General features: G+C 46.2%; 1 protein-coding gene across 3 annotated transcripts; it reads right to left on the reverse strand.

Moving 5' to 3' along the window:
* Nucleotides 1–2: 2 nt before the first annotated feature.
* On the reverse strand, nt 3–10,277 carry nAChRbeta2 (nicotinic acetylcholine receptor beta2). Of its 3 annotated transcripts, none has more exons than XM_011144110.3 (12): nt 10,012–10,277; nt 7,975–8,123; nt 7,671–7,715; nt 7,496–7,605; nt 6,758–6,938; nt 6,283–6,439; nt 5,811–5,938; nt 5,543–5,718; nt 5,292–5,444; nt 4,911–5,020; nt 1,803–1,915; nt 3–999 (listed from the first exon to the last, which is right to left on the reverse strand). In XM_011144110.3, the coding sequence occupies exons 1-12, from the start codon at nt 10,061–10,063 to the stop codon at nt 790–792; spliced, it is 1,584 nt and encodes a 527-aa protein (XP_011142412.1). In that variant the 5' UTR covers nt 10,064–10,277; the 3' UTR covers nt 3–789. The 3 variants fall into 3 exon arrangements, with proteins under 3 accessions (XP_011142412.1, XP_011142413.2, XP_025160168.1); XM_011144111.3 differs by lacking the exon at nt 10,012–10,277 and adding an exon at nt 8,481–8,648 and having other exon boundaries at nt 6,283–6,435; XM_025304383.1 differs by lacking the exon at nt 10,012–10,277 and adding an exon at nt 8,481–8,648.
* Nucleotides 10,278–19,536: the final 9,259 nt, after the last annotated feature.

Consider the following 19,536-nt stretch of genomic DNA (forward strand, 5'->3'; position numbering starts at 1 on the left):
TGCATATGCCACCACATTCACGCTTTGCTTGTTCACACGCACGTCTCTCTACTCTCGCTGTGCCGTTGTCTTAACTAAGTTCATTGCGTGGGAAGTCCGCTTGACTCTTGATCAGGGTTAATAAATCGCTTAAACTATAGTCTAATCTGTAATTCGCGTACATAATGTCTAACATTTCGCTTTGGAAGGTATCATGTGGAAAATGCATACATGTGATGATTATCGGATGGTATTCGCTCCGGAAAGTTCTTGCCTGTTCTCGTAGATGATGATGATGTCAATGGTTCATTACATTGATCGAACGAACACGTAGGATTATTTGATAATAATGGAGATCTATTTCTATTCAGAACGAAAGTGAAGTATGTAATCGATGAAAGGGTTCGCGGTACGTAATTAATAGGAACAGTGATGTTTTGTTTTTCAAAGGAAAACCTCAGACAGATCAATTTGCTTCACTTTTGTTCCGAACGATATATATATCAATGTAACGAGTGCGTTTATTCGATGAGACAATGTCGGTGTACTTGTTTTTCGTTGTGACGAGTAATTCGATACATTCTTCTCCTTTTCTCGAGAATTATCACTTCTCTCGGGCTTGGCTATCTTTATTTCGTTAAAAAATATGGCTGAATTTTCTGGGAATTTTCCCAGGGGCGAGCGGGGCGAAGGTGCCAAACGTAGTTAGTTTTAATGGTGACACGTACGCTCTAACGTGTCCGTTTGCGTTTCTCTCTCTATCTCTCTTCCTCTCTCATACGCAGTCTACGGGTCAACTTTGTCTGTGCCTTAGTATTCTTCTTCGAAACTTCCGTTCGGCGGGTACATGTAATTGCGCAGTGATATACCGGAGAGTCGTTGGTCCACGGGTTCCCGCTTGTCGTACAGGCTGGGTGCCTGACAAATGATGCCCAGCGTGCCGCCGAAACACGCGACCGTGAACACCCAGAGAAAGAATCTGTCCAGAATCATAGACACGAATTTCCAGTCTTCGATGACCTGTAACGATAAACGAAGCGCTTTCAATGTGATAAGATAAAGAAGTTTCTTAATATTTTTTCAGTAATCCCGTCGACACGAGAATTATATAGATATACATATAGCCGTTAGATCATGGGAAAGTATTCAGAATATCAATCCCTCTTCGATCTCGATCAGTTCTCGCGCGTCCGAAGCTGTGCTAGAAACGAAGTAATGTATTTTATATGGAATGTTTAGTGACTCGGCAGCTGCGGTGATTAGCATTCTCGTACACCGAGGTGATTTAATTTTGTGAGAAGAAAAAACATATGCTATGAATCATATATATTATTGTTTCTTTTTCTTAAAAGTTTTATGTATGTTCGTTTTTGTATATTGCATCCTTTTTCGAGAGATATTCTGAAGTTTCTTTGCCGATACAGCCCTGTCGATGACGATTGAAGATAGATGATTCTGAATGATTCATTGCAAACTTATCTCTTGCGTTTATTATGATCAAATTTATTGTAAATTAATCGGGATATCGATATCTTTCTATTTCGTACTTTGGCGATTTCTTCCCCTGTCCGCATAGACGTGGCAAGCACGTCGCTGTGACGTCATTACATTGTAGCGACGTGCTTGCCACGTACGGTGCAGTCAAAGGGTCGTTAGAGGGAGCTCCCTTTTAACTTGTCTAGTCGGGAAACGACATGTATGTGTACCTCTCTTCTCGGTCTAAGACTAGCTGAAGATATTGAGAACATTGATGGATAGAACGAATTACAACGATTATATAAGAACATTGTTTAAATGGGAATCGGTGTTGAAATATCATTTACCTCATTATCTTTGTCCGCGTCTTTGATGTGTTGAGCGATGAAACGTACACCCTTGAGAGCCGATATAACATCAGGGGATAAGTGTTTTGGCATCGTATTCTCGCTGTCAGTAACTGAAATGATACTCTGTCGTTAGATGGTATGTAAGACTTTAGCACTATACGCTTAAAGTCAGTGATGTCGTTGTATCCTTGCCGGTGCAGATTACTGTTCGTTAGACGCGTACTCAAGACGATCGTATTATTATTGTCCCGACAAGTACGATACGAAGTATAATGTGTGATTATATGACAAATTATACGACAAATACTCCGCTGAATTTATTCCATAAAGTCTGTATGTGACGACAAATAAAGAAATTTTTCCAAAATTTGATTTTGACCTTTAAGCATGTTAACGCGAAATATCGACGACCTGTTGCAAATCCGCTTGAGATTATCTCAATTTCTGTTAGGAATGATAATTGTTCATATCTCATGTTTCATATGAACATTTCGAGACTAATAACAACTTGTCTTTGAGACTTTAAGAAAAGCTTTAAGAGAAGCTTTCTCGTAACATTTATCTATCGAGATTTATATATTTATATATAAGTCAGACTGAATCTCTAAGGAACATTATTTAAAAAAAAATTCTTTTCTTTGTTGAATGTATGTTTCTGTTATTAGAAATTCTGCCACTTTTTGGTTTACATTAAAAAAGAATGACAACTGTATGCGTGGCGCCATCTAACAGTAACATGGAGGAGTTTATTGCAGTAGTTAGATAGACTCGCGACTCGGTAAGGTTTGAATCTTGACTATGTGAACATTTGATTCTAAACTCTCCGCTACGAGCCGCCACTATCTCTAACAAGGAAATCGAGGTCGTAGTCCTCAGAGGGTGAACCACCGACAAAATAATATAAAGACTGACAGCTCTGGGTAAATATTCATATCAACCAAGAGGACCCGAAGGGGCCCGGAGGTAATTGAAGAGAAATGATAATACCGACGACGACGATGAAGATGACCAAGACAACGATGAAGATGACCAAGCCAACGATGAAGACGACCAAGACAACGATAAAGACGACCAAGATAACGATGAAGACAACCAAGACGGCCAAGACGACCAAAACGACCAAACAACGATAAAGATGACCAAGATGACCAAGACAACGATGAAGACAACCAAAACGACCAAGACGACCAAGACGCCTAAGACAACGATGAAGACGACCAAAACAACGATGCCCAAGACAACGATGAAGATGACGAAGACGACCAAGACGGTCAAGACGACCAAGACAACGATGAAAACGACCAAAACGACTAAGACAACGATGAAGACGACCAAGATGACCAAGACAACGATGAAGACAACAAAGACGACCAAGACAATGATGAAGACGACCAAGACAACGATGAAAAAGACCAAGACGACCAAGACAACGATGAAGACGACCAAGACGACCAAGATAACAATGAAGACGACTAAGACGACCAAGACAACGAAGACAACGACGACGACGAAGATGACGACGAAGTTGACGACGAAGACGACAACGAAGACGACGACGATGATGATGAAGACAACGAAGATTATGAAAACGACGAAAACTACGACGAAAACGACGACGGAGACGATGAAGGCGATGGGGATAACGAAGATGACGAAGACTACGAAGACGATAAAACACGAATAGCGGCTTGATAAAATACAAATAGTAGCGCATTGTCCTTCCCCTCGCCGCGCGCTGGCAACAGTCGTTAAGTGGGCCGCGCTTTGGGCCGAGCGGCTTCGATGCTTTTTTGATATCATCTCGGCGCGTGCTCATTTATTACATTCCTATAATTAATAACTCGAGAGTTATTGCGAATATCGCAAAATGGTATGGGAGTTTTATATTTATCTTAATCCGCTCTATGTCTCCATGAATTCTTCGGGGCGAGGAATTCGTGAAACACTCTGTACATATGTCTTTGACCGCAAATTTAATATTATTTCAACTTCGAATTATTAACTCAAGGAATGCCAACGTGTGTATATATTCAAAATAAAATTTATTCCAAATTTTCTCACATCTCGCAATCTTAGCAGACACACACACACACACACACATTCGACCTGTTTCCCGTATTGATAGTCTTTTGATATTTTCCGATATCTTTTTCCCATTATTTCATATCTGTTACCATCCATGCTTATTTCGAGCTATGTTTTACATTCCGGCCACGGTATTTCTAAAAGGGCGCTAACAGTGAGATTTCTCTGGTACGCTAAATTCCGTAAGACCAACAGTCTTTATAGTATCTCGTCGGTGGATGAACTAACGATTATAAATCAAACCCTTTTCCTTTTTAAAAAATATTCATGTATAAGAACATTAATAGGTGGTACAAGGGACCTGAGGACATCGAGGAGTCGACAAGGTAAAATAATTTAGTTTTATGGAAACAAAGCAAGCGAAGTCCGATATGGAAAAATAAGCTAAGTTTCTGTTATCCAACATCTTTTGTATATTTTTATTCAATAAAAAAAAAATCGAGGTCGTAGTAAGACTTTAATTTTCAAGTATTGCGATTTCGCGGTGGCTCAGTGATCTTTTACTTTTAAATAGCGTGGCTAAACGGCAGCTCAAACATACTTGTATCTTCGAGTAGCTCGACTCGACGAATCAAATGAACTTTCTATTTTTTAATAGCACGAACAGCGGCTCGAACAAACTTGTTCCTCATTCACTAACGAGACATAAAAACTTTCTGATCTAACGATGAATTATGCGACTGAAAAACAAAAATCTAAGCGGAACAGGCTTCAAAGCGATTCGAACAAAGCATGTATGCACATGCAGGAGTCGTGCGCCTAATTTATTACTAAAATTAGTTAATTTTAGCTAAACACTAAAATTTAGAAAAATAAAATCTCGTAACGTGGAATTAAAAAAAAAATCACCACCATAAAGATCAATCAAATCTGGAAGCAACGAGAAAATAAATCCCTTAACAAAACGAAAAGTATAAAAGATTGACTCATCGAACCGCGATTATCCACTTGACTTGGGTCAGCGTTGAAAAACTGAAGGAACGCCGAACGTCCCTCGACATGCGACGGAGAAGACATTACCTGACGCGTGCGGTATGTGTCGTGTTTCGTCGTCTCGGATTTTGTACACTGGCGTGACGGTGTCGAATCTGTTCGGGCTCCCTTTTATTTCCAGCGGGTAGTCGCTCACGCTGCCATGAGAATTGCAGAAATAGAGACAGGGGGAAGTAATTGATTTCAATCCCGACGATACCCGGATAATCGAGCGCTCAGGAAGGAAACTTTTCGTTTTCTTTTTGCCACCGTCTCCACCCCGTCATTACGAACTAGGCGCGCAAGGTATTTCTTGGAGCGCTTGATTGAGCCGGTACCGATAATTGCGATTCAAGGTCGGAGCAGACCGATGCTATTCGAAGCGATTCGCTCTCTCCGACAGCTTAACCAGCGAGCAATCAGCATTACCTGAAATCTATCTCATTGGTGTAGCCGCTGTCCATGTAAGTGTCGTCGTACTCGGGCGTGGAATATGGCGTGCGACGCATCAGCATCACCCTCGGCATCCAGTTGAGAAACACTTGCCTCACCCACGGCGGCATGTTGTGCGTGGAGGGTGATCTACTCGCCGACACGGTGGTATCCGAGATCAAATGAAGACACGCGAGAATTAAGGACGCAAAACGCGGAGCTGGTTGATCTCCCTCATCACCACTCACCGGAAATGCACGTTCAGGACGCAGACGGTGATCCAGATGGACAGGGTGACCAAAATCATGGTGAACAACAGGTACTTCCCTAGAAGAGGTACGGCCAGCGACGTCGGCGGGATGATTTCGGCCAGGAGTAGGAAGAACACCGTCAGCGACAGGAGAATGGAGGAGCAGAGCGACACCTGCGCGAGAAACACCATGTGGGGTGACAATAGTACGAGCTCGCCGCAAGCTGTTGGTCACCAAGAAGTTTCTCAACGAGTCGCCTGCTCACCTTCTCGCCGGAGTCGCTGGGCAGGTAAAAAACCAACACCGTCATGAATGTGATGCCGACGCATGGGATGATCAGGTTGACGGTATAAAACAAAGTCTTCCTCCTCATCGTGATGTTGAACGTAATGTCTGCAAGGCAACGTGCACTGATATTACAGGAATACCAAACCTTCTTCGTTATCAGATACTCTCGTGGAAGAGAAACAAGCCGAAAATGTAGAACGGATTTCCCTCCTCACGGCGAGGTTTCGTTTTCGAGAAGAATGACCTCAGGGATTAAGGAATTTGAATATCATTGTTTTCTCAAGCTTGCACGGCTCTCCACGGTCTTTTAGGGGTGTTTTCAAGCCCATCTTGATATTGATACGCCGAGAGAATACGCCAAGGTACGAATAAAGAATAACGTGAGTGCAAATGCTTTGCGTCACTGCGAGGCAACCACAATCGCGCGACCACGCTGAAGCTTTGCGTACCTGAATAAGGTTCTTCGCAACACGGATAATACTCCTCGTTGCGTGCTGCCGGTACTTCCAGGATATCCCATTCCACCGACAGGTAAAAGTCGCTGAGATCTATGCCGATCGACACGAGGTTGCTGCCAGCCACTTGCTTCATATGCTTCAGGTCTACCTATTAACGAGCAATTTTACAAAGCGTACTTTCGAAGAGTGCCGTAGAAAAAAGAGTGTCATGGGCCGCGCTATTAAAATATTCTATCGATAAATTGTCCAAACGAAAGTCGTTCGTCCCGACAAAAAGTCCACTCTGGAGAATTGGCTGGAGATTATCCAGCCGTTCTGCCAACAAAGCTCTACATTTTTTGTCAATCACTCCGGACACCATCGAGCTTCTCGTGAAAATCAATTTCACAATCGTAAAAGAAACTCAGATCAAGATGGCGACCCGGGGATGCCCAGTCTCGATTACACGGGTGCACATTATTATAACCTGAAAACCGTTGTACGTCCATGAGCCGAATTTCATGATGCACGACTGCTCGTCGAACGGGAAATATTCCACGTTGATCTCGCAGGACGACTTGTAGATGGCCGGCGGGTTCCAGGATACCTCGCCGGTATACTTGAGCGTGGCTTTCGTCATCAGCGTCACTTCGTAATTCCCGTCCGCGCTGCAAAAGCCCGAGACTAGAGGTATGCGAATCGAGGACGTCGTCGTGGAAACTTAACTTTTAATTGACAATATAATATTCTGGAATAATTTTAATCTACATACGGGAATAAAACGACGATTTGATCGAATCGATCTCCCACCCACGTCAAAAATATATCCTAGATTATAATTATTAATATTAAAATTGAATTGCCCTCGTTATTTAATTTTGCATTAATTGATTCCTTTCAAGTGAAAGTTGTGAAAAATGTAGTCTCAGCTTAGACCCTTTCTGTTTGTGCCGATTCTTATATAGGAGTGTAATTTAAATTTTCGCGTTTCCAAATCTCCGGACAGTTCGGACTTGGGACTCTAGTCGAATTTCACGCGATTCGATTCGGCTGAATCTGAATTCACGTAGTTCGCATATTTCCACGCAGGACTAACAGTTTCCCAACGAGTCTCGTCTCTTCGACTCACTCCGCACGATTCCGGCGACAATCGCGAGGACGAGACGCTCTTCCACGGCGTAATAAGCTCATTGTTGCCGGCTTGCGCGAGTTCTTCGCGACTTACTTGTTGTACAGCACGATGTCCGGGAGCCATATATTTTCGGAAGGCACGTATAACATCTCCACACCGCCGTACTCCGCCGGATCCCACTGCAGCTTGTAGTCGAACCATTTCTGCGAGCAACGGAGGCGCGAAGGTCAAACGAGTCAATGCGAAGCGGATATGTAAGGCATTTTACCTGCTCCACCCAGACATTCGTTGTCATCACCTGGTTCTTTAGATTCTGCAAGGTCAAACTTGGTCGTTAGTGCCGCGGAAGAATCACGAGGGAGAGTAAACGTCCGAGGGCTGTTCGAACCTAGACAGAACAGAAAATCACGATGACATCAAAATGACGTCAAAATGATGAGGAAAACTCTTTTTCTCATCATGATTCGGTCATTTTCTTGTCGTTTTGATGTCATCATGATTTCTTGTTCTGCTTGGGGACGTACTAACTAATTGAAAACGGGCTTTGTTATCGGCGTGCGTGGGTACAGTACCATTTCTATCAGCTGCGACAACTTCAGACTCAGCAAAACGGTCAGGGTCTCCGTATTGTTGATGACAGGACGTATCAGCCTGTTGTAGTTGGACAACAAGTCGTCGTACAGCCTCTTCGTGTCGGGATTCGCCTCGTAGACCTTGCTCCCTGCGCGAAAGAGAGAAAGAGAGGGAGAGAGGGGGATCATCATGCTTCATTCGCCTGTCTTGGCGCAAGAGCCGCACTCTTCGAGGGGAGAACGAGGCGCGAAAAGCACGAATCGCGATTCCTAATTACACGGTAAGAAAATGAGTCGAAATTACCGTTTCACACCTCGTGGAAAATAAAGGGCACGTGGTCGATAACAGTTTCTCGCGTGCACGACTTGGCCGTCTTCTCATCAGCAGGGCGATTAATAAGAGAGAAAGAGAGCGAGAGAGAGAGAGAGAGAGAGATAGAGAGAAGAGGAGAAAAGAACCGCTTTATGCAGTATCAAATAATGGTCACACGATCTACTCGAGTTACCCGCGTCCATGACTTGCTCGTGTCTGTGATTTGCGGTGCGATTAACCCCCTCTGTTGGCCGCAATATTTTTCGCCCATGAATGGTCGCGGGATATCTCACGGATGCGTGCACTGGTCTTCCCATTATCCTTCTTCGCTTCCTCGTACAATCTCCCTTTCATTAGCACTCTGCTAATAGACCAGGAATTAAAATACATAAAAAGCTGTGAGGAACCAATCGATAAGTATGTCGCAGTGTATCTCACGGAGAGACGCACTGGTCTTCCCATTACCTTCCTCTTCTCCCTCTCATTAGCGCACTCTGCTAATAGACCAAATATTAAAATACAGCGAAGGACGAATCGACAAGTATTAGGGTGGCTGAGAGATCTCGAGGCAGCGATACAGTACTTTGTAGCGAATGTGCATCCATCGGACACTGCGACCAGCGGGGAGGGTCGACGAGGCGCGAAGGGCGAGACAAGACATCGCATAAGGTAAATGTCCCAGTAACCGGACGTTTAAGCGTAGGTCGTCACAAAAAATACAATATATAATATTAAGAATAGTTTTGATATAAATATTTGCATTTATTCGAAAACTTAAGATTCCGTTAAGTAAAGAAAAGTGATTTAAACCAGAGTTTCCCAATCCTTTTTGTATTTCGCACCCCTAAAAATTTATTAATGAACCTTCGCACCCCCTACAAAAGAAATTATTCATATGTTTCATGGTAGAAATTAATTGTTAGGGTTTTTAAGTAAGAAGCTAATTTATAATAATTTATTATTACATAGTATTGTTTTATAGAAATTAACTATCATTTTAATATTATACAATTATTATCCATGGTATTAAGCTTTGCACAGTGATACATAATGAATATATACATATAGATACGTAAAAAAATATATAATTTTAATAACATTTTCTGAGATTTGACGGTAAAAATGCCGGATCATTCCAGAATTCATCTTAATCATTATTAATTACAATCACTTTTCCTCGCACTCCCAAGAATGTTTTTTCGCAAGAATGCTTTTTCGGTTGAGAAACCCTGATTTAAACCAATATATATATCTATTATTAATGAAATATTTGCACAGGTAATGAAGCGCATTAATGTACCAGTGACCGGACAGTTGAAATAGGTTATGGCCCAATGTTCGGATGTAATTTATCCTCCAGTGTCTAACCGCAATTAGAAAATTAGTATGTGCTAACGGGAAATAATATATAAATATAGATGTCATCTCTTAATGAATTTATTAACAATGGACCATTACTTTGCCAAACCATAGGTGCATACTTATTTAATTAATTTTTATTTTAACACAAAAGTATCAAATTGGATATATTTTTTTCCAATTAATCGTCAAAAAAATATTGGAGTAATTTTTACAATAACTATTACTTTCATTCATTATTGTTGAAATAAATAGTAAATATTTTTTTCAAAGTGATCGGATACTGGGACGTGTCCGGCCATTGGGACGTTCACCTTAATTGAACGAGACGCAGCGTCTCGCATCCGTAAGGAGAGCGCGCTTACCGTGAGCGATGTTGAGAACGTTGAGCAAGACTGTGAACACCGGGATCCGCATCTCCTCGTCGCTGTTTACAAACGCGTCGCTGTGCCGGGGCACGTCTCAGGTGCGCGCAAGCTTCCCTCTTTCTCGGCGGAGGAGCGGCTCGAGATGCACCCTGGCAGTAATTCTACAATTAAGGAGCGTAGAAAAGAAATCGGACGGCGAACCGAGTGACCGAAAATTCTCAGCGCTGAACGGAGCGGCGAAGCGTCGGCTCTGGTCAGCATCCCACTGGTCCAAGATCGATATCCCGCCGCCATGACAGCCGCCTTCTGCGCCGGGGCGCGACGTGCGAGAGCGCGCGTTTTGCGCCGGTCCGCAGCTGCGCGCGGCTTGCACTTGCGGAGGAAAGAGACGGCGACGCAACGGAAGTCCAAAACACACACCCTATCTCATAACGTCGTAACGAGACGCAGCTTGCCACCTCTCGCGCGGTTGCGAGCGTTTAATCCGCGGTGCGCGATCCCGCCCTTCAGCGCCCGGCCGAGTCGACCTGAAGAACGCGACGAGAATTGCGAGAAATCCGCGAGAATCGAGTCGCGAAGCGCGGAGTCAACGAGGCCTGCGACATTCGAATACGGCGGAATTCTTGCGGGACATTCTTGGGCCATCTCGGCGATGCCTATAATGGCGCGAATGAACAAATAAATGGCCATGAACAAATAAATAAGAAATAAATAGGCTGCCTAAAGTACAGTCAGAGTAAAATCATAGGCAAGCGAGCGGCAAGACGCCGCTCTCGTTGCGTGGTCTCGTCCCCTTCAGCTTCGATCGAGCCGTAGACAGTCTTGCAGAGTAAACTCCAACTCCTCGGAAGTCTGATGTTCTTGGGAGAAAGAACAACGTGTCGGCTCTCCTTCGCCTGTTTACACTTCCTTTAATCATAACGAATCCCAGCCGGGCGTTTTGATCTTTCCACGTCGAAGAAGAAATCTTGCTATTTCTGTAGCCACAGGAGGTGAAAGTAGGTCTTCGTAGAATCGCAGGCAGGGATACATGAAGACACGATTTCCGCGGCACGCGCTGAACCGCGATCACAGTGATGATAATCTGACACGTGAGTGTTCCCGCTGTTGCTTCTCCGTTTCAGAGGAGCGACCAAGAGAGGTTTACGGTCGCCGTAAAAAATAATTATGATTTTAGCGCTATTAACCACCGCCTCCCCTCCCCTCCCGTCGTCCATTTCCCGCGACGGAAGTCTCCGATAACGTCGCGACACCGTTCTTCTGGAAGGAGTCGGTACGTATGAGAACCCGATACCGAGTTACGCGAGGACGTAGCCGAAGAAAGTTCCTCCATTGTCGGACTCGTTTTATTCGCGTCGAAATTTCCGCCTCTCCGCCGATCGACGCTTGATCGACGCTGAACGCGACTCGACACAACGAAAGTATATAGCGCGCACGTGTTTATCCCCCGGCCTGCTCTAACGCGAGCGTTACTGTACTCTATTATCCGCCGGCATCGGCCGACGTATTCTGGCAAATTACGGCGCGCTCCGCTAAACTCGGGCGGGCTGGAATATATTTCCCCTAGCGTAGCCTCTCTGGCATCCACCGCCACCGGCGGCGGTGGCGGCGGCGGTGGCGGCGGTGGCGACGGGCCTCGACCCGCACTTTACACGCCATATTCGTTCTCGCGCGGTTCTCTAACGCGCGCGCTTTAGATCATATTTCGTCATCCTTTACGGCTGTCCTTAAATCACATCCCGTTATTCTCCGGCTCTCGCCCTCTCTTCCCCTCTCTCACCCCGCAGCGGCGCGCCGCGGTCATATACCGTACATACGTACGTTCGGCGTACTTTAGTGCATCCCGCCGTTTTCCGGGGCGTATTTTGTCGCGTCGCAGCTCTTACACCGCAAGTACTCGCAGCGGCGGCATCGCCTACTCTCTAGCGTACTTCAGCGTGTACTCTCGTTAATTGCGCCGCACGCCACTGCGCTCGGCGCGTTACATTGATTCATTCAGGCTTATTCTATCGTGTTACGCTTTCCCTCTCTGTCTTTCTCTGAATTGCAACGGGACCTACGAGGGCAAAGAGAGGCGAACGCTCTCGGCGAGAGACAGGTAGTGGCAAAAAAAGTACCGGCAGAACCGCGGTATTTCTACGCGAAATTTCTGGCCTGTTCGTCAGCGCGGGAGAAGGGACGACGAGAGCGAAACAGCGGGCCCAATTTGCGTGTCCGGCAGCGTCTTGTCTGCCCAAGTAGCAATCACTTGGATATCGAAGCGCCTCGACCGTATATTTTGCCTGTCATCGCGGACCGCAATCATAAATCGCAGGATCACACCTAAAAAGTATTCTATTTGTAAAGTGATTTTTCCCATAGTCTCATATTCGAAGCGAAGCCTTTTACAGAAAAAGGATCTCTCTTTCGATGAAGCGATTAAAGTGAACCATTCGTCTAAAATTTATTAGATATTATTCTAACTTAGATATTATTAATATATCTAACTTAGATATTATTAATATATATCTAACTTAGATATTATTCCTCTTATCTCAAGAGGAGTTTCAATTATATCAATTAATTTTCCTCTTGTATGAAGAGGAATATGTTGATGTGAATGTCGGCTTCTTTTGTTCAGTCATGCTCTACTTCCAGACATGAACAAAAAAATAACCATATGCTTGTGGATCAGAATATTTGAAACACTTTTCAAAAAGCTATGTGTGTTGCTATAATATATCACGAAGATAATTTACCCATATTTGGTCAAATACAGTTTATAATCTATTGCAAGAAGTTGAATAATATATTCGTTCTTTTAACTATGTTTCGTACAATTGGTTATAACGAACTTTTGTATGAACTTTGTATGAGCTGTACTAAGTAACTGATTGGAAATTTATTTGTTATGATAATCTTATTTCATTCGTGCTGATTGCTTATTGTAAAACTGGAGCCAGAAGTACATATATATATATATATATATATATTACTTTTCGCTATATATTATAATAATTTTTTCAAATTAACCGGTATAATCAGTAGGAATAAAGTACGGTAAGAATAAATAATAATTCTCTTAAAAAAAGATTAAATAATTTGTAAATAAGAGGAAATTTATATTTAAATCAGTAAGACTTGCATTATACATACAACATATGATTCCTCTAACTATAAGAATAATGTATATTTATAATATTTTCCTCTTGATCTTAGAGGAATTCTCGTGAGGCCATATATGAGAATAAAATCCTCTAAAATTTAGACGATTCCGCTTGTTCCGAAATTACTTTTTTCTCGGTGACAACTTCTTCCTCGCACGTGATTCGTCGCCTCTCCCGTCGACAACCGTTGTTCGCTCGACGCGATTGCGAGATCGGGAGAGCGCGACTTCCGAGGGAAATCCGCCGAAACGGACACGGGCTGTCCTCGAGATGTGTCTTTCTCTCGCCACGGTTCGACTGCGCTAAATCGCCCGACGCGAAAATACGTCGCGACGAGACGCGCGCGCGCGCGCGCGGGAGCCGATAATTGACGTCGGCGAGTCGACCTCGGCGGCCGCGCCGCCGAAGTCACGCCGTCATGCGAGTCCCGCGCTGGCGGACACGGGAATCCCATTTGGATGTATCAAGAGCCGCGTCGTTAAATGCGCGGTGCTCCGGATAAATTCCTTGAGAGCGCTACCTGCCGCCGCCGCCGCCTCCCTCGCGCGCGCGCACGCCGCACCTCGACGAGATCGTTTCCATGAAAAGAACGGGCCCGCGAGAGAGCTGAAATGCGACTCTCGCTTAACATTCCGGGGGAACGACGACGGAGATTTGTGTTCATAATACCGCCGAATAACGCGCCGCATTTCCCGTGAAGGACGGTGCAATTACGGCGCGACATCTATCCCGCGACCGGGCCGCGGTAATGCAGTGATGTCGTCCTCCGAGACGCTCGGACGCCGCGAGCGCGAGTTGTCCAGGAACCGCTTCTCCGCGCGCTACCCTGCGACTGTATCGAGACTGTTCCTCTTCTCACCCCAATCTTCAACCCCTCCTTCAACCCCCTCGCGCGTTGTTCTCCTGCCCTGCCCTGCCCTTTCCTCCGCCTGTCCTACCGACCGATCAATCGATTCGCCACGGACACTGGGTGACACGCGAGATACATATCGAGGGGGTGAGCGGGGAAGGAGGGGAGGGAAGCGGTTGCGAGAAATTGACCGCATTTATCTCCGGGCGCGGTAAATCCGCGTGTAATATTCATCGGCTCATTAGGGTCGCTTCTTCAGCTTTGCGCGAGCACTTCTTTGTCGGCGGATAATAAATTTATACTCCTCGCGTAGCAGGTTCGTGGCAGCAGGAGAAGGTGGAGAGGGAGGGGGGGCAAGGAGGAGGTCATATCGAGAGGCAAGGCGGATGTGCTTAGGCGCCGAGTGCCTCGGGTACTCGCTCGTCTACTTACGCCACTGCTGAAACGAGCCGGTGAAGATCCCTCATGGCAACTTTCGTGCACGTATGCATACACAATACGTCCAATTTGTTTCCGCATTATCTCGCGCTTTGCGTTTAGCGAAGGGGGCAGGGGGAGGAGGGCGCGTCCGTATTGAGGATCTCAAAGCGACGGCGGCTCTTCGCGATCACCGCGCGTCTCCTCGCGATTTTCGACACGGCTCGTCCAAACATCGATAATCGCGGCGCGGCGATATATCACCAGCTCATTAAGCTGCCGTGAGACGGACGCAATTAAGCGCGTCCGACGAGCGATTGCTCGCGCAGCGAGCGATGACGCGCGCGCGTCTCTGGGATTCTACGGTTTTTTCTGCGTTGCCATGGTCACTCGTTCGCGCTTTAAACTTCCATGCGCGATCAATGGAGACGAACGCGACAGCGAACACAATTAGAACAGATGCGGGTTGACTCTCCGGAGTCTTTCGAGCGGCGAGCACTGAACAAGCGAGCTGTGAACGAGGCGTCTCTCCCACGATCTCTCGATCGGTCAAGCTCCCGCTCGATCAGCCGTCGAGTCGTTAGTAGCGTTAATTATAACAGCGACAAACGTCGGACTCTGCAGCGCGAATCGCACCGCGACGGGTCTCGCGATATCGTTCCGAGAATTCACTCTCGCCTCGATCGCATCTCTCTCTCTCTCTCTCTCTCTGTCCCGTTGATCGTCGCTATTTGTTCGAAAACCACGGAGACGCGATCGCGCCGTGAACGCGCGGCGCGATGCAATATTTGCTCGCTCGTCGGCGAGATTTGCGAGCGGGATCTTGCGGAACGCGCCGTGGCGACGAGGCGCTCCTCGAAAGTCGGCGGCGGCGAGATCGTGCGATCGACGGCCGCGCGATTATCGATCAAGGGCGCGCGGACGCGCCTCAGCTCTCACGACGGCCACTTAGCGTATGTTTGTTCAGTGCCTTTTACGGCTATATCGACTCGAGGCGCGTGTGCTGGGCAGGGCCCAGTGTGTCTGGCACGTAGCTGAGAGTCCTGCGGCGAGAGCGCTGCGCTTCGAGAGGGTCATTTATAACTGTTATCGTGAAACTTACTAGCCCACTTACTACCCTCCACTGTCTATCCCCACCCCCCGCCGCCGCCCACCCTCGCGCAGCCGGGGGATGCATGCTCGGGCGCTGGCTGTGCAGCGCTCGGTCGCTCCATCACCGCTCTTCTTTTATAAGTGTCGATCGCGTGTATCGCGCGCGCGCGCGCGCGCGACCGACGACGACGCTCCTCTGAGTAATGACGCCCTCGCGCGCGGGCGCGATCGATGGCCCTCTCTTGTAATTTTTACAGTTTCGCCGGAGACGAGGAGGTCTGCGCGTCGCCCTTCCGCTGGGTATAATAGCCAGGCGCCGAGTCGAGAGCGCGGATCGACAGCGTTTTTTGCGCGCGACCGGCAGCCCGTCGCTGTATAATCGTCGAAAGCGCATTGTATTCGGAAGGGTCGTTAGTCGCGCGACGTCGTCTCTCGACGTGCCGGCGGAATTTTTCTCCCTTATTAGCCCCGCCCTCGCCCTCGCCCTCGCCCTCGCCGCGAGGGCGTCTTCCCAGCGCGTTCCGCGTTCCGCGTTGCAAGCCGCGACGGGGTCGGTATGCTTCTGTTTAATCTCTTCGCTTTTTATTTCTTATTTCCTTTGTAAGTTGATTGTTTCTTCTGCGTTGCCTTGTCTCGCTCTTTGTTAGACTTTCTATCCCTAGTTCTCGTTGCATCGAGATCGAGGTCGCCGATGTGGATGTTCACTCCGTCTCTCTATCGTTTGTAAATACTTGTTCGGTCCTTTCGGTGTGTATATACGTATATATAAATATATATATCTTACTTTATGTTTCAGAGTTCGTGACATGGAAGCTCCTCTCGCAATTGTTTATCGTGCATACTCTATCTGCAACTGAGTCAGTTTTAGTCAAACGTTGTCACAAACTTAAATTACGAATAGAAAGGAAAGTTAAATACGATACTGTACGGACAGTTAAATAAAAGCTAAATATACGGTACAGTACTGCTGTAAAAACACCTTTTCTTCGCGCGACCTTTGTTCGTAAGGTTCGTAAAATTAACGTAACACGTGCGCTGCTCATCGTTCAGTTCAATGTTCGTGGCAAAAGGCTGTCGAGTCAATTTACACTGAATCGCTCAACATGCTCATTGTTACTTCTTGCGCGCTTCATTCCGCTATTGCGCGCAAAAGTTTAATCAGCGATTGAATCACTTCCCTCCCCCCAAGGATACGTCAAATAAATAAAATCTGAAAAAAATCATTCCGGCACCTCGGTCGTACGAGCGATTGTTCAGGCGTGACCGATTATCATCGCCGCGTTAATCAAGCATCGGCACACTAGAGAGGCACACAGAGGATAACAAGCGTGGGAAGGAAGGACAATGTCGGCGGATTTCAGTTCGCACGCACGTTTAACAGCCCGTGCAGAAATCAAATAAGGAAATTTTTTATGCCTGATATGGCATGACTAGGCAAGCCATAAGAAGGCATTTCGAGTGGTCCTTATCCGGTCGGAATGTGGCGATTGTCTTGCAATATTTTCCGGATTATATCCTGACCTGACGTCATTATTTGGATACCTGATTTGGTCCTGATGGACATTTCATCAGGTTCCTCGATTTCAGGCAATTTTATCAGGGCATTATGCAGCAGTGCGTTTCACTCCTTATTACGTGCCGGATCCGATAAAGTTATCCGGGCCTTATTTGAAATTTGGAAGCCGGATGGGGTTTTAATACGGCCGTGGGACGATGTTCTGCTCGGGAGGATGCAATCGCAGATCTGTCGCGACCCGAGTAGAAAAATTAATAGGGCTCTGGTAAGGGCCTGATTATTTTTCCCTAACATTAATCGGGTCCTGGTAGAGACAGGAAGATAACCTCTCTCGTACAGAATATGTAACAAATGGTTTAACGGGTCCTTATAAGGCAATATTAATAGCGCCTTATAAGTAAATATTTTTATTATTGCTTGAATAAAAATATTCGTTCTTTTCATTTCCAAAAATTTAGACTAGTAGTTTCTTTATTTCTTTATAACCTTGTTAGTATACAACAAGAATTTGTTACTTTAAAAATATAGCATACTTTACAATAAAGTATTCTTTACACACAAAAATTCTGCCACTTTTTTTATTGAAGTTTGCTGCATTTCAAAACAAAGGCAACGCTAGAAAAATCCTTGGAAGAGACTAATGAATATGGTAACTAATAAAACTAATAAAATTTGTTTTTAATTGAAGTATAATTGAAAAATCTTTAAAAGAAGCAGATAGAGCGTATTTACTAAAACAATACTAAACTATGACAATTTTATTACACGCTTCAGATCTTATTAATTTTCTACAACAAAACTTGATTTTGTATATCTAAAGCATTTTTAAAAGGCCTTGTAACGCCCACATCAGTCTTCCATGTGAAAGTGTTATTTCGTAAAATCTAGGCATTCCTAAAAATTCTTTCAAGGCCCTTCTCAGCTTCTAAGGCCCTTCTCAGCTCTATCAAAGCCTTATTTACTAGACTTAAAGTATCCCTAAAAAATCCTTTTAAGATCCTTCTCAACTTCTCCTATCAAAGCCTTATTTCGTAAAATCTAAGATGGCCCTGAAAGATTCATCTCGAGGCCTGACGTGATAATAATGAGGCATCCCTTTTTTCAGCCTTATCGGGGCCTTATGGCTTCATGAAAATGGCTCTAATAATTTTTTGCTCGAGGAGTACGCAACCGGCGCACGGATGAGATCTGTTGATCGAAAATACAACAAAAGCCGCGGCCCGCGCTCGTCATTTCCATAATTCTCCGCGGCAGCCGCCTAAAGAGCCAATAACCGCTCGGAGTACGCGCGCGTGTGTACACGTGCGCTTGTGTACTTTAATTACTAGAGATAATTACGACATCGTAAGAGGTGTTGAGAGACAGAGGTTTGCTCTGATAACATGCCATCCGTTATCTCGCACTGAGCTACGCGGCACACGCGGTACCGCCGCTATGTTATGCGTCACGCGTAGCGTACACACGTGTCGTTGCACTTGAGTTTTTTTCGGCCGTGACGTCCTTCACAAAAGAGGAAGGATACGCGGAGAAACGTTGCCACGCCCGCAGGACCGAGACGTGCGGCGATCCGCGCGCGGCTAACGCGAGCGATGATGCGACGTCGCGGCGGCGACGGTCTCTCCCGTTTGCCAGTCATGTCCTTTTTTTACATTCAGCAGTGTGAAACGTCGCGCCGTCGAAGCACTTTTGCGGCTCCTCCGCGGAGATTTCGCGGCATCGAAATATTCATACAGTAATACGTACGCACCGACGTGACCGTCCCGTCGTATATGCCTGTAATGCGCGCGTGTGAAGTGCGCACGTCGCGCACGTTCGCGCTGCTCTCCAATTTGATCTCTATTATTAATACAATTATCTCAGTGATTACGTGTAATTGTCTTACGTTTGCCGCATTTAACCGGGCTGGCACGTGACGGTACACATCCATCGAGTCGAGTGCGCGCGGTGCGTTTCGAGTATGTCGCTGATAAAATCAGCCCAGAGAGAGAGAGAGAGAGAGAGAGAGAGAGAGTCGATCGCCCTCTCGCGCCGGCTGCGTCGACGCGCAGGACGAGAGCAAGCGAGCGCATGAAAAGCGCGCGTTGATCATTTCGAAGGCGTGCCGAGCCGAGGCGATTCTAAACTTCCGGTCCCGATGGAGCGCCACGCGACGATGACTCTTCCGTCGAACTTCGGCTCGGCGGCCGGCTTCCTCCCGGCGAATCACTCGAATTACTCAACTTTCCCGACGACGCGAGCGATCGTTCCGCCCGAATGCCACACGAGCGCCATTCGTCGCGATTAGCAATGGGGTTGCGTCTGCAAATGTGTTCAACATTTTCCTGCGTCGCCACGATCATTTCGAGAATGTGTGGCCGCGTTATTCCGCGCGCGCGCGCATATATTAGCAATTTTCACAAGCGACGGGGCGTCCTCCGATCGCAGCTTCCTCCGCTGCGCGGCAAGGTAGCCGGCGATACATCCACGAGGACACCAACCCGCAACACCTCGCGCGCGCGCGC

This window comes from Harpegnathos saltator, unplaced genomic scaffold, assembly GCF_003227715.2.
Source record: "Harpegnathos saltator strain DR-91 unplaced genomic scaffold, Hsal_v8.6 scaffold119, whole genome shotgun sequence".
NCBI classification, from domain to species: Eukaryota; Metazoa; Arthropoda; class Insecta; order Hymenoptera; family Formicidae; genus Harpegnathos; species Harpegnathos saltator.